Source organism: Equus asinus, chromosome 23 (genome assembly GCF_041296235.1).
Source record: "Equus asinus isolate D_3611 breed Donkey chromosome 23, EquAss-T2T_v2, whole genome shotgun sequence".
Lineage (NCBI taxonomy): Eukaryota > Metazoa > Chordata > Mammalia > Perissodactyla > Equidae > Equus > Equus asinus.
Genome location: NC_091812.1, coordinates 12806780 through 12820127, shown reverse-complemented (window position 1 = coordinate 12820127; position 13348 = coordinate 12806780). Strand labels below are relative to the sequence as shown.

The following is a 13348-nucleotide window of genomic DNA, read 5'->3' as shown; positions in this document are numbered from 1 at the left end:
CTCATGAAACTTTAGAAAAGTTTGCACTCTATAATTCTTTAACAACTTGTGAGTAAAAGGGGTAAGGAAGCATACATTCTAGTACAGGTTTAGATGTCATCGGAGTCTAAAACGCTAAAGAAGTGGGCCCATCAACAGTACAACAGATGGTATCTAGCACTGCAGTGGCAGCTCGAACAGTCTCACATTTCACCCATCATCTTAATTTCTATCTTACCTTATGTCCTCTGTAAAAGGCAATTTCTTCAACATTGGCTATAATTCTGGAGTGCACATACCGCAAATAGCCTTTTCTATGAGCTTCTTCAGCCACCAATTTACCAAATTTGGGAGAGCAGGCTTTCAACACTTTAGCAGTGGCATATACCACAAGCCCTGCTAATAGGGTGGGCCCAATTGGGCTAGCTCCTCTGGATGGAGCAGTCTGGATGAGCGTATAGGAGGTCAGGATTACATCTAAAATAGGTTTGGTCAGATTAGAATACAAGTGAGCCACAGATTGGGAGAACATCATAATATCCTCAGTAAGAGACTGGTCAGGGTTTGCCAGCCTCCCATCCATATTGATCACCTTATAATAAGTCTGATTTGTAAAACAGGTTTCATAGGCATGGTCTACTAGGCAAGTTCTGAAGGCCAAAGCCAGTTTGCACTCCAGGTACCTTATCGCACTGTTCACAGAGGTAGCAGGGATGGCAATCATAAGCCACTTGATTAATTTGATGATGAAAGCCAGTTTGCACTCCAGGTACCTTATTGCACTGTTCACAGAGGTAGCAGGGATGGCAATCATAAGCCACTTGAGTAATTTGATGATGAAAGCCCGAGGCTTCTTTTCCACAATGCTTTTCACGATTTGTCCATCCAGACCAGCCACATAGATAGACAGAAATGTTCTCGAGATCAGAGCCACCGAGTGGAGGCAGAGCCATCCTGTTTCAGTGGTCACAAGTTTTGGAAAGAGAATTTTCCGAAGTTCTAGTAGCTGTTTGAAAAAATCTGCATTCACTCCAGGCGAAGAATTTTTACAAGTGGTCTCGGTGCAATGCAGTATTTCTCTGTTCTCTGCAGTCGGGTAAGCTGCTTCTTTTCTCTTCCTGTGGCCAGATTGCTTTAAACGCTTGCTAATGATGGGATAGAGGGTTTTCAGAGCATATGCGGCAGCCACCAGGCAGGCAGCCCTTTTAGCAGCGCTCGATCTGGTCCATTTCACTCGATCAGCTGCTGCATTTAGCATACGTGTCATTTTCCCAATTACCCAAACCGGCTTCAGAAAGAATTGGTTTTAAAAGATCATGATCCACCGGAATCCCCAGCAAATGTTTCAGAAAGTCCTACAGCGTTCCATAGTCCGCAGCATTTCTTCTCTTCTTTTTTTAAATTTTGCTTTTGCTTTTGCTTTTTTCAATTTTGTTCTGCTGTGACAGATGCAGCAGAGCTCAGACTCCACCGCACCTACTGGGGATGATTCCCTCAGAAGCTCAAGCTGCACTAAGCCGCCCCAAGCTCCTCCCTCACAGGCCCCTCATTGGCTGTGAGGATGGTGGGACCTTGGAATCCTCGCCGCTTCCCTTTGAACCTTGAAAATGAGGAGAAAGCAAAGCGAATTACATCCTTAGGCAGGAGTCCAAAGAGGTAAATGTCTATTTTTGGAAAGGTCGAATCAGGGCAGCCGCGGGCGACAAAACCTGCCCCAGCTACTGAGCATGCTCAGCGTCACTTAGAAACGCACAGAAGTTTCAGAATATACATCACTCCTCTAAGGTTTTAGTAGATTCCACAAGGGGAAGAGCAGAAAGAAAAGGAAATTTCCAAGCGCTATAAAACGAGATGAGGCAGAAGGAGCTAGGGAGACGAGGGAGGAGGGGCAAGAGGACCAACATGAAATGAATATGAAAAGGATATGGACTGAATCTGAAAGGGTATGGACTGAATCTGAAAGGGAGAGAGAGGAAAGGGACAAGCGGGAGGGACACTGGAGAAAACAAACTATCAAATACTTAGATCTGTTTTTCAGTCCCATTTTATTTTATTTTTTCTGTCTGTGTTTCTCATGAAGTCCCAGAATCTATCAGACAAGTCGTAATTGAGGGCATATTTTGTAAATAAATAGGAGAGAAGTCTTCTGCATTATAGAAAATAGTTCTTTGCTATATCTCCATCTCTATGTTTACTTGTCCTTACAATAAAAATCTTCCAGCCCCACAACTGCTATTTTTAGCAATGGAGATCTGATGCACTGGTATTTATTTACAAGGTGACTATTGAATAAAAAAGAGCAGTGTTTCACTTCTACCGCCCTCTTGGGTCCTTTAGATAGTTGTTACTTGGAGGTGTGTGACTTTATAACCTAAAGTTAACCATTTGGGAATCCAAGTGGAGTTAGATGGTGGAAATAGCTTCTCTGGGACCTTACTTCATTTTTTGAGAGTTCTTTGTCTTTTGCAAACTTTTGTTTTGCTTGTTTTGTTTAGGCTTAGAGATAATCTATTGGCTACTTCCCACTTTGGTTATTTGATTCAAACAAAGAGTGTTAAAAAGATTTTCCCTACATCCCTAATGGAGGACTTAAACTGCTAAATAGTCAAGCGAAATTCTGCATACTGTTAAATATGTAAAATGTTTAGGTAAGGATGAGTGTGTTTTCGAATATGCAAAAACATTTTTGCTTCCCCACACCCACCACCCCCCACAACATACATACACATTTCTAGTCAACTGGAAGCCTGGGAAGATATGCATTAAATTAGAACAGAGGGTGGCAAATTATAACCCAACCAGTGGGCCAAATTTGGCCTGCCACCTATTTTTTTATGGCCCTTGAGATAAGAACAGTTTTTACATTTTAAAATGGTTGAAAACACATCACAAGAATAATAATATTTTGTGGTGCATGAAAATTACATGAAATTTTTATTTCAGTGTCCATAAATAAAGTTTTATTGGAACACAGCCACACCCATTTATTTATTTACTTATTTTCTATGGCTTTCAAGCCACAGAGCCAGAGCTGGATAGATGAAACAGAGCCTAAAATATTCACTATCTGGCCCTCTTCAGAAGAAGTTTGCCAACCCTTGTGCTAGAATATAAAACCTGTCTCAGTGTTGAATGATCTTCATTATTCAGTTTACTGTGAATAAAGAACTATTCTCCTTTTCATAAGTAACAATAGCCTTAAACTTTTAAAACTCCTTTCCCATGTACCTATATGAATTCCAAGAATCATCACAGGTCTCTTTTCATTTGTCTGCATTCAATTCAGCAGACTGACTAATACATGAGTGGCAAATTCATGCAAATTTCTTTTATAGCTGGCCATATCAGCAGCACAATCTATCATTCATTCCATTGAGACTTTCTAAGTCTGTATGTAGAGATCATAGTGTTATAGTGGTTATTTTCAAAATCTTTTATTCCTAATCTCACGTTTTTCATGTGTCAAAGTAAGGATCTCTTACCCTTATAAACTTTAATTCTTTATGTCACATCTCCTGACTGTGATAAGACAGGTGGAGGGCCAGGGTAAACTTAGCTGGGGGTGATAGGAGGATGTTCAGCCAGGCAGAACACGTACACAGAGGGTTGCACCGGTCAGCAAGCAGCTGGCAGTCGAGGCAAGTGGCCTGCATCACTGGCATAGGACAGCCACATCAGGGGAGGAGCAGGGCAGTGGGAAATCTAGAAGCAAAGAAGGTTAGAGATCGAATCAGGCCTGCACTTAGTTGTAGGTAGGTCAGTTTATCAACTGATAATGAAGCTAGGGTATAGGAACAAGCTTTTATTGGCTTCAGTGAAAGACTTGTTAGAATGAGGAAAATAATCAAGATAGAAAGACAGAAATTTGGTTACCGGAAGTGTGGTGCAGGGAAGGTTGGAGGCCAGTTACTATAACTGGGGAAAAGGTTAATGTGAGATTTGACCTAACGATGAGCCGCTTAAGTACAGATGTAACTATCACCATTTTAATTCCACTCCCACCCTTCACTCTACCCTACCCCCAAGAGTCAGGGTTGGTCCTAGCATCCGAGACCAAGCTCAAGACTTCAGGGAAGGCAGAGGAAGAATTCAAGATGATAGGAAAACAGATACATAATTCCAGTTGGAAATATATGCCATTTAGGTAAGAAACTAAGACTGTCAAGGTACTTCTTTCATTTTTTATATTGCCATGCAATTAAAGCAGAAAGAACGCTAATTTAGTTTGAATTTCAAACTAGGTGAGAAAAAAAGAGTGAAAAAAAGTCACTTGTTACTATAGTAAACGTAATTCAGCCTAATTTCCACTCAATCTTCTCAACTTTACATGTGTTTATATGGGAAAGCATTAAAATTTTTCTTAAGAGAGGAGAAATAATCTTAAAAAAAGATCTTGAAAATGAATGAAAGTTAAAAAATAAGCAATAATTATCAAATTACTCTGTTCTCAAGTGTGATACTCTCAATGTCAGTGCCACAGTGGACATTACCAACAACCATGGAAGAGCAGGATTAAATAGACTTTATATATATATTAGAGACTATATATATACACACATATATTAGGAAAACTACATGCTTTATAAACAGTAAAACATCAGAAATAAATTTTTATAATAAAGAGACCTACATATATAAGTATATGAATAAAAATGTATAATGTAGATAATATGTGTTATGTGTTTACATAGTAAATCACCAGAGAGTAAATAATTTTTAGCAATAAAGATAAATTAAGGTTTAAGATTTGGGATGCATTTCCTTCTCAGCAAATGCTAAGTAGTATTTTATCTGTGCTGTATTCCTTTCTTGGAACTGTTTCCTGACCCAAGAGATTACCTAATTGCCCTACTGGCCCTAAAATAGCACAGCATTTGACTCATTATCTACCAGTCATGCTAGCCTTATTCATGTGAGCCACAAACACAATGAAGATGAGATCTTAGGTCAATATTTCATCTGTTACAAATAACCACCTCATAACTGGTTCATAATGAAATGTCTTTTGCTGTGAAGGAAAACCCAGCAAATATCTTGTCTGAGGATGTATCTCATAGATTAATCTTTCCTTAGCCTAATTTACCACTTCCACTGCCTCTATGTGACTGGAAGGAAAGCAGTGACTCTAGTCAGAGAGAAGACACGGTTCTATCCAGCTCCCACTTCTTGACTCTTCTCAACAGATTGGTCAACCTGTCCTTTATGTCTCTACCTATAGAATATATTTTAAAAGGTCAGTCAATCCTCTATAAAATTATTTTCCCCTTCTAGTTAATTTAGTTAATTTGTACCTGTTTCAAAATGTTGAAAGTAGGAAAGGCTAACGCACTGGGCCATTGCTTCTGACTCGACTGTATGGTTTAGTTACTGAAAAACGATGAGCTACTCCATGACGAAGACTAATTTGTTCTGAAATGCTATACTCACTTGGTTTAATTCAAACCAATGATAGATATACTTTGGTGAATTTTTGGGACAAAAATCAGTATTTATATGATTAAACGATGTCTACCAGGGCACATCATCCTATTTTAGGCAACTATATTTTAGGCACTATTTCCCAATGAGTTAACAGAAAATGTATCATATTTGAAAATGAGAGATTGCCCAGGTTAAAAATCTGGAAAACAATCATGACAATTGGGGAAAAAAAAACATTGTGTGCATTTGTTTGGTACAGGAGATTTCTAGTTTCTAACCAAAATATCACAGAACAGTGTGTAAGATAAACATTTTGTGAGGATATACAAACATAACACAGAAACGATCAGTAAAATCCAACTTTCGTTTTCAGATTTTTTTCGGTAAGCTGTTTAAAGTCTTTGGGTCTTTACAGCTAAACCCAGTTTTGATCAAGCTCTCTAAGAAACCCACAAAATGGTAAGTTACTACAGCGCAATATTTCTAATAAACAACTGTGTACTGAATATTGAAACTGCACGTGAAAGATATTTAAAGGATTTGGATATGGAGTGATGTGGGAATGGAAACATCATCTGGAGGATTACGGATCCATATCTTTGTTCTTGCCTTCTTTTTCTCCCCTCAGTCAGTTCTTTGACCTAAAAAAAAAAAGGCTGAGACCTACAGCAAAGTAAATAAAACTATGGTGGGGGTGGTTTGAAACACTAACCCTGCGGCCACAGCCCGACACTTCATTTCTTGAGGGTTCCTTCGCCCGACCGGTTGAAACTGCTGTTTTCTTCCTCCTTCGGACGCGCTGCTTTCCCACGGCGTCCTCTGCGGCCCTCTCAGGACAGCGTCTCCGCAGAAACCGCAGAGGCTGCCGGGAGACCCGGAAGGAGCCTAACCAGGCCGCAAAGGCTGTAGGGAGGCTGGGCTGTAGGCCCGTGGGCCGGAGAGGAGCGGGCTGAAACCGAGGAAGCTGTGGCTTAGCACTGAACGGAGCCGTCTGAAGTGCAGCTGTCAGAACCCCAGTGTCTTCTCAGAAGTTTTGGGGAGATGAACTGGGTCGGGGGCTCCCGGTGAGTCGTGCTGCTGGAGCTTGAGACTGTAGCCTTGCGTCCCTGGCGCCTCTTTCCTAGGCCTCGGAGGGGAGGGCACAGCCTTGCCTGGGGGCAACTTGCTAGGAGAGGTCTTTTAATCTTCCCCAAGCCGGGGGACCCTAGCACCATGTCTCTGCTCTTAAACCGAAAGCAGCTCAGCTTTTCCCCCACTGTCTTTCCAAAAGCTTCACATGTGGGGCCCGCCGTGGGTGAGGTTCTCTGCTCTCCCTCGCCCGCCTCCCGGGTCCTCCTCCTCTAGTGAGACCTCTGAGCAGCTGAGCCCTCTTCTCGCCCCTGCTTCTCCCTTTTCGAAGGGATTTCTTTGCGTCAATATATCATCTTTGCACAAATTTGTAAGGCGTTATGGAAGAGGCCATTCCCTGCTGCCCTTAAATCCATTGGTGGGGGCTCGTATCCACCATAAATCCAATTTAGTTTGTTTTTGCAAGGGAGGGAAAGTGAAGCGTTTTTTGCTTTAACTTACAAGAGAATTTACAATTTGTTTTGTATTTAGAATTAATCACATAAAGGAGGATGAGTTGACAGTTTAGCTTTATGTAACCTCTTCATTGCTGTTGACCTTCAAGTCCACTAGGATGGAAATCATGTGGGCCTGTAATTTCGTTTGATCAAATTCCCTGACGAAAAGAATTGTTTTGATTGAAACATTAAGCCATTAAATACAATTTTTGTCACAAGTAGACCCAGGACAGTGATGATATGGTTAGAATATAACACATTTAAATTCTTAGGAATTTTATAAGAGGAAAGACAGCTTTTGTGTTCAAGTATTGTAATGATGTCTGATAATTTTAGCAATAGCATTTATCCTGTTGAAGATATGTTAGCATCGTATTTTAGAAGTTTGTCTGATTTATTCCTAGCTAATGTTCTTGCATCATGCTTCCACTTTGGAGAAAAGTGAAAACTCGCTTACAAACGTCACACAATTTAGTTGATACATGACTATAATTTGATGTTTTTGAATTCTTTAAAATGTGAATATTAAATGAGATACAAAATCATCTTACAAATGCTTAAGCAGTATTAAAATATAGGTGCTATTATTATTCTGTCATATATCTTCTGGTTATTCAGGGAGTAGTATTTTGGTTGCTACTGGGAGGATGCAAAAGCAATGTACTGCAGGAAACGTGTAGTCTAGGATTGTGTTTCTCAAAATGAGGTAGTGCTGCACCTGGAGATATTAGGTACCAGGGGGTTAAGAAACCACAGAAGAAACGTGACACATCTCCCTGGAGCATCAGTTTTATTCACAGATCGGAGGAAAATATATTTTTTAATTTAAGTAAACATGGATATGTTATAGAGTAAAAGGCAAAACTTGTGTGAAGTTGTAAGAGAAAATATGGAATTTTAAATAAATTTTCTTGGGGAGGTTGGGCTCGTTAGGGTAAAATTCCAGATTGGTAATGAAAAAATGAGTGTCTCCACTTTGTACTATCCCAGCAAACAAAGGTAGACAAGATTAGTTGATCATGGCGCTCTGATCATGAGGCCGTAAGGGCCTCAGAATCTGAGACAGTGCTTAGTAATCACTAGCAGTTGATTGGAGCTACTATAGAGTACAAGTTTTAATCCTTGTCTCAGACCATCCTTGAGTACTTGTTTATTTCCCTCTGTTGTAGGATTAGTTTTTGTTTGAAAATTTTGAGAACTGTTAGGAACTTAAAATATAGACGAGTAACTAGAGAACGTTTACAAAGCTCTCTCAGAGCTGCTCCATCAGAGAATTCGGCATTAATTACTTCAACAAATACGTTTTTACTTGCCTCCCTGTTTAGGGCATTGTCAAGCTGTATAGTGGGATTCAAAAAAGAAAAAGATAAAACTTTGGACCACAAAAAGAATTTATGGTAGAATGGTGAGATTTGAATTAGGTGAATGATTTTAAGACTAGATAGTTAAATGGTACTTAATATATAACAAGTGCTGTTCTAAGAACTTTTTGTATATTAGCTCATTTACTCTTAAGAAGAACCCTATGAGGTATGTACAAATGTTATCCTCATTTTACTGATAGGGAAACTGAGGCACTGTTAATGTTAAGTGGCTTGCCCAAGGTCACCCAGCTAATCAATGACAGTTATTTGAGAACCATATGCTTAATGGCTATGCTATGCTATGCAATGTAGAAATACGAGTATTGTGAAAGTGGCACACGTAAAGGGCTATGGATATCTAGAGAACAGAGAAATTACCTTAAACCTTGAAGGATAACAGTGTTGCACAGAACAAGCGCTACAGAGAAACAATGAAACACAGGTTCTTAAAAGCTGAAAAGGAAGTGAGATAAATAATTAGCAAATTGGAGACCTAGTTTTTACCAAGGCTTCTTAGAAGAGATGGGTTGGGAGGGCAGTATTAAAGAACCTGAAAGGATTATTTGGCAGACAGTAGATAGGTCTGCATTAAGACAGGAAAACACTTGCAAAGAGGCTTTATACCTTTTTTCCAAGGAAATGAATGAAGCAGGCTATAGCAAGTTTATATTTTGGTTGTAGCAACCTGATTGTATACACTAAATCAAACCAGGGTATTCTTGTTGTATATTATAGGGACCTGATATACAGTTTAATTGCAGAATCATTTGATAGGAGCGTCTTTACAATTGCAAAGGTCTTTGCAAGTTTTCTTGGCATAAAAGAAACTTGGCATTTAACTTTTTGCTGCTCTTCTGTTTGGGGAGTCTACCAGTCATATGTAAGATTTTTTTTTGTGAGGGAAGGGACTGGTGGCTAGGGAAGAAATAAGCTTTCCTTATTTTGCTTTTTAAATTACTTGGTTTGCCTTTAGTTTTATGGTTTGTGGACGTCTTTGAAGATATAACATTTCATTTCAAACAAAGTCTCATTTAGGGTAAAGAGATTAGGTCTAAGCTGAAACTAATTGACATATCTGTGATAGCAGTTCCCAGTCTACTGTCCCTGAAACTTGCTAATCAGCCATAATGTCAGATTTTTCAATTTAATGGGTTCTTTCTTGTTTTCCTAAAATTATATTCTTTTTTTGACTTAAAATGCCCCTCCCATTTTAAGTCCTTTCTTTTTTTCTCCCCCTGCTTTTTCTTCCCAAATCCCCCCAGTACATATTTTAGCTGTGGCATGTGGGACGCCACCTCAGTGTGACCTGATGAGCGGTGCCATGTCCACGCCCGGGATCTGAACCAGTGAAACGCTGGGCCACCTAAGCAGAGGGCGCGAACTTAACCACTCGGCCACGGGGCTGGTCCCAAGTCCTTTCTTGACAAAATTAAAAATATGAATCATTTGTCAGTCTTACCAATTAAATAAATTTTTTTTTTTTTTTAGTTGTCTGGGAATCATTGACCTAGAACTCTAATCTTTGTTTTGTACTTTTACGTCAGCACTGAGACCCTGTGTTTTCCTAGTCACATTGAGGTGTAAATTTGAAAGAGGACAGGTATAAGCACTGATCTTTTTAATTTGGAAAAGATTCTCTTTTATTTTCAGTATTTGGTGATTGATGACTTGTTTCACCAAATTCATAGCCACCTCAGACGTGAAGGTGGTAGGAAGAGAAGAGAGAAAGGAGAAGATAAAGATGTGACCAGTCTTTGGGCCTCGATATGCTATTCAGAATGGGATCAACTATAGATCTGAAATACAGCACTATACATGCAGTATAAGAAGACTTTTTGTTTTAATTAGAGGAGGTTTATTTTTATAACTTAGATTGAAGAATGCAACCCATGTCATAAGAAAGACACAGATAAAATCCTGTTTGAATTTAGGTGAAGGAGAGGTTTGCATTTGTAAATGTAGGCCTAGAATATTCACCTGTGCAAAGTATTTAGTGAGTGCTGTGTACCAGGCACTGTGCCAGGTCAGAGTATAAAGTAACTGAAATTTAGTCTCTTTCTGAGAGATTTATAGCTTATTGGGGAGGGGGGCATATGACATTCCATAAAGTTTGAAAATGTTGAAAGATCAGGGGCCAAAATATATGATTTAAAAAAAACAGTGTGAACAATAGTAGAACATAGGAAAGTTTTAGCTGAGAGTTTGGCAAATCAGAAACAAGGCTAAAGGAAAGTTTGATGGAGAAAAAGAATAAAATAAATGTTATGTAAATAGTTGGAGATAAGATTACTTATTTAAATACTTAAAAATGTGTATATGTGGGACGCGCGGCGACGGCGATGGGGCCGGGCTGCTGTATGGCGCGGCGGCTCGGGCCGCTGCTGTGGCGTAGGGCCCTTTCTCCGGGAGCAGGGCCCGCGGCAAGCGTGGGGCCTCGACTTCGGCCGCTGGCCGTGGGGCGACTGCTGGCGGGCCCGGCGCCTGGCGGGTCTGCCTGATCTCCGACCGTGCTCGCGGCCTGCACTGGGGGCCCGGCCTGGAGGAGCTCGGGGAGCGGGCAGCCGGCGAGGGTCGCCCCGAGTCAGGCACAGCAGATCATACTGGTCCCAAGTTTGACATCGATATGCTGGTTTCACTTCTGAGGCAAGAAAATGCAAGAGACATTTGTGTGATCAAGGTTCCTCCAGAAATGAAATATACAGATTACTTTGTGATTGGTAGTGGAACTTCCACCCGACACTTACATGCCATGGCCTACTACATTGTGAAAATGTACAAATACCTGAGATGTAAAAGTGAGCCTCATGTTAAGATCGAAGGGAAGGACACTGATGACTGGCTCTGTGTGGACTTTGGCAGCATGGTGATTCATTTGATGCTTCCAGAAACCAGAGAAACCTACGAATTAGAGAAATTATGGACCCTACGTTCTTACGATGACCAGTTAGCTCAGATAGCACCTGAGACGTTACCTGAAGACTTCATTCTTGGAATGGAAGATGACACTTCATCCCTGACTCCAGTGGAGATCAAATGTGAATAAAATGATATGAACTGCTTTAGTCATTTCAGATTTGGATTGAGTCGCTTCTTAAAAATATAGCTTCTAAACCCTGCCTCGTTCATTAGATTGTTGTCAAAACAAGTCTTAATGTGTGGGCACTCATGCTGACATGTGGAATTTGTAGGTAAATGAGCTAATTCTCACACCAAGGATCAGTACATTCAAGCTAAACTTTATTCCTGAGATCCCAGCAGGATTCAGGGATCCTCGGAGTTAGCACTGACCCCTGTGCTTAACTCAGGCTCTCTGCTCAGAGTTTAATTTTGTTTAAATCTTATTCTGTAGAATGGAATAGCCAAAAATTTTTTATAAAATAAAGCAAAAAATATAACCACCCCACTGGTCCTCTATTACTTAAAACCTCTAGTTCTTAGTTCATATGCAACAGTGTCACCAAGGTTCACAGTAAGTACCATGGAATGGAGAAGATAATTTACTAGTAGATATTGGTGCTTACCTTGAGACTGACATAGTATTACTAAAAATCTGTTCAAGTTTACAGTTTGACTAAATTCAGAACACTCACATTTATTTGAAAAACCAGAAATAAAACATACTACACATCACGCTGCACCTAATGATGAAAACATTTATTCTGCATCAAGGTATCTGGAAAATGAAGCTGCATTTGGGGCACATTACAGATGAGGAATGATCCATATGCGGTGAGTACAAAACTCAATTACAGAATTATTTCCTAGCTATTACCAGATACTCCATAACCAATGCTTAATTGGAAGGAAAACATGATTTGCCATACTAAAAGGCTAGAAGTCAAATATGACAGTTGAAACCAGGAGATATAAATGTAGCACCTATCTGTATAAAAAACCACAAAACACAAATATTGGAAAAATCAAATACTAAGAAAGAGTTCTGGCCTTAAGTGCATCTCACCTGTCCAACCAGAAAGCCAGTCCATGATTTTTTTTTTTTTTAGCAATTCATTGTATGAAAAAAAAATTATGAATGTTAGATGAATTCAGTGACAAAAAGGGCACTTTTTGGCTACAACTACAAAATAAACTGGTTTTTGGAAAACATTTAGGAAAACATTTCAAGTCATTTTCAGAATATCTAATTGAGATGGTGATCTTCAGAAAAATTAGTCCATGTAGAAATTCATCTTGAAATACGAATGAGGCAAAATGATTTTTTTTAAAGGGTTATTATATATGCCCTTTAGATCAGTGTACTATGAGACTGTGATCACTTAATGAACAAAAGAAACACAAACAATTTTGAGAGCAGCATGGCCGTGGAGACCACCCACACCCACATAACTGTACGTCCCGGGCTTTGTCATCAAGCTAAGGAATGGGCAGATGAGTTCAGTATCCAAGGTCAAATGTTCTGTCATAGTCATTCAAATTATATTTCAAAAATTATTTTCTTGTACTGCCTACCTTTTGACTTATTTTCAAATAACTGGTTGCACAGAATATAGAATCCTGCTGCATTTTATGTGATATTTTAAGATGGCCTTTCATTTCTCTTACCATTGTTTTAAAAATCTTCAAAATAGATTAGTGAGGCTCATGACAGTGCCTGGCACATGAAGATGTAGCCTCTTATTGCCTTTAGACACTGCCACACCATCTGACTGCCCCCTTGGTCTTCACAAAGCACTTCTTTTGTGGTCTGCTCAAAGCATAGACCATCTGGTCTGAAGTGTATTGGCAAACTAAGCCTCTTGTAAGACAAGCTGAAGCTTGCTTTTTGCCAGTCAGTTTAAAGTCCACAGGGGCTGCATCTCTTCACTGATGTACTTTCTTTAGGTAGTGATAGTCAAAAGCACAAAGCATTTATGCATTCAATCACATAAACAAAAAACTGAAGTCTCCTGAAACCATTTAAACTAGCCGTTCCCAAACCTCCTGCAACCACTTTGCTCTGTTAGTACCATCAAAAACCTCTACCATAAATGAAAAAATGGTATTGCTGCTCTCCAAATA

The 13348-nt window shown here is 39.7% G+C and overlaps 3 protein-coding genes across 22 annotated transcripts in view; 2 read left to right on the top strand and 1 right to left on the bottom strand.

Annotated features, from left to right (window-relative positions):
* LOC123276069 (ATP-binding cassette sub-family D member 2-like) overlaps positions 1 to 6248 on the bottom strand; it is a 53529-nt gene extending 47281 nt beyond the window's left edge. For 11 of the 12 annotated variants that reach the window (XM_070495429.1, XM_070495427.1, XM_070495426.1 and 8 more), the window contains exons 1-3: positions 6113 to 6248; positions 3462 to 3681; positions 218 to 1579 (exon numbers count right to left, since the gene is read on the bottom strand). In XM_070495429.1, the coding sequence (XP_070351530.1) occupies positions 218 to 1246 (1029 nt within the window). In that variant the 5' untranslated portion in view covers positions 1247 to 1579; positions 3462 to 3681; positions 6113 to 6248. The remainder of the gene's footprint in view (positions 1 to 217; positions 1580 to 3461; positions 3682 to 6112) is intronic. The other variant, XM_070495435.1, reaches the window with a different exon arrangement.
* Positions 6249 to 6301: 53 nt separating this feature from the next.
* LOC106822500 (regulator of DNA class I crossover intermediates 1) overlaps positions 6302 to 13348 on the top strand; it is a 154702-nt gene continuing 147655 nt past the window's right edge. For all 9 annotated transcript variants that reach the window (XM_070495416.1, XM_070495422.1, XM_070495420.1 and 6 more), the window contains exon 1: positions 6302 to 6464. In XM_070495416.1, coding sequence (XP_070351517.1) covers positions 6442 to 6464 — 23 coding nt within the window. In that variant the 5' untranslated portion in view covers positions 6302 to 6441. The remainder of the gene's footprint in view (positions 6465 to 13348) is intronic.
* Positions 10492 to 11397, top strand: LOC123276118 (mitochondrial assembly of ribosomal large subunit protein 1-like). The gene is given in 2 exon segments (XM_044745137.2): positions 10492 to 10807; positions 10810 to 11397. Coding segments are annotated over 2 exon segments (702 nt in total). The 5' UTR covers positions 10492 to 10668; the 3' UTR covers positions 11373 to 11397.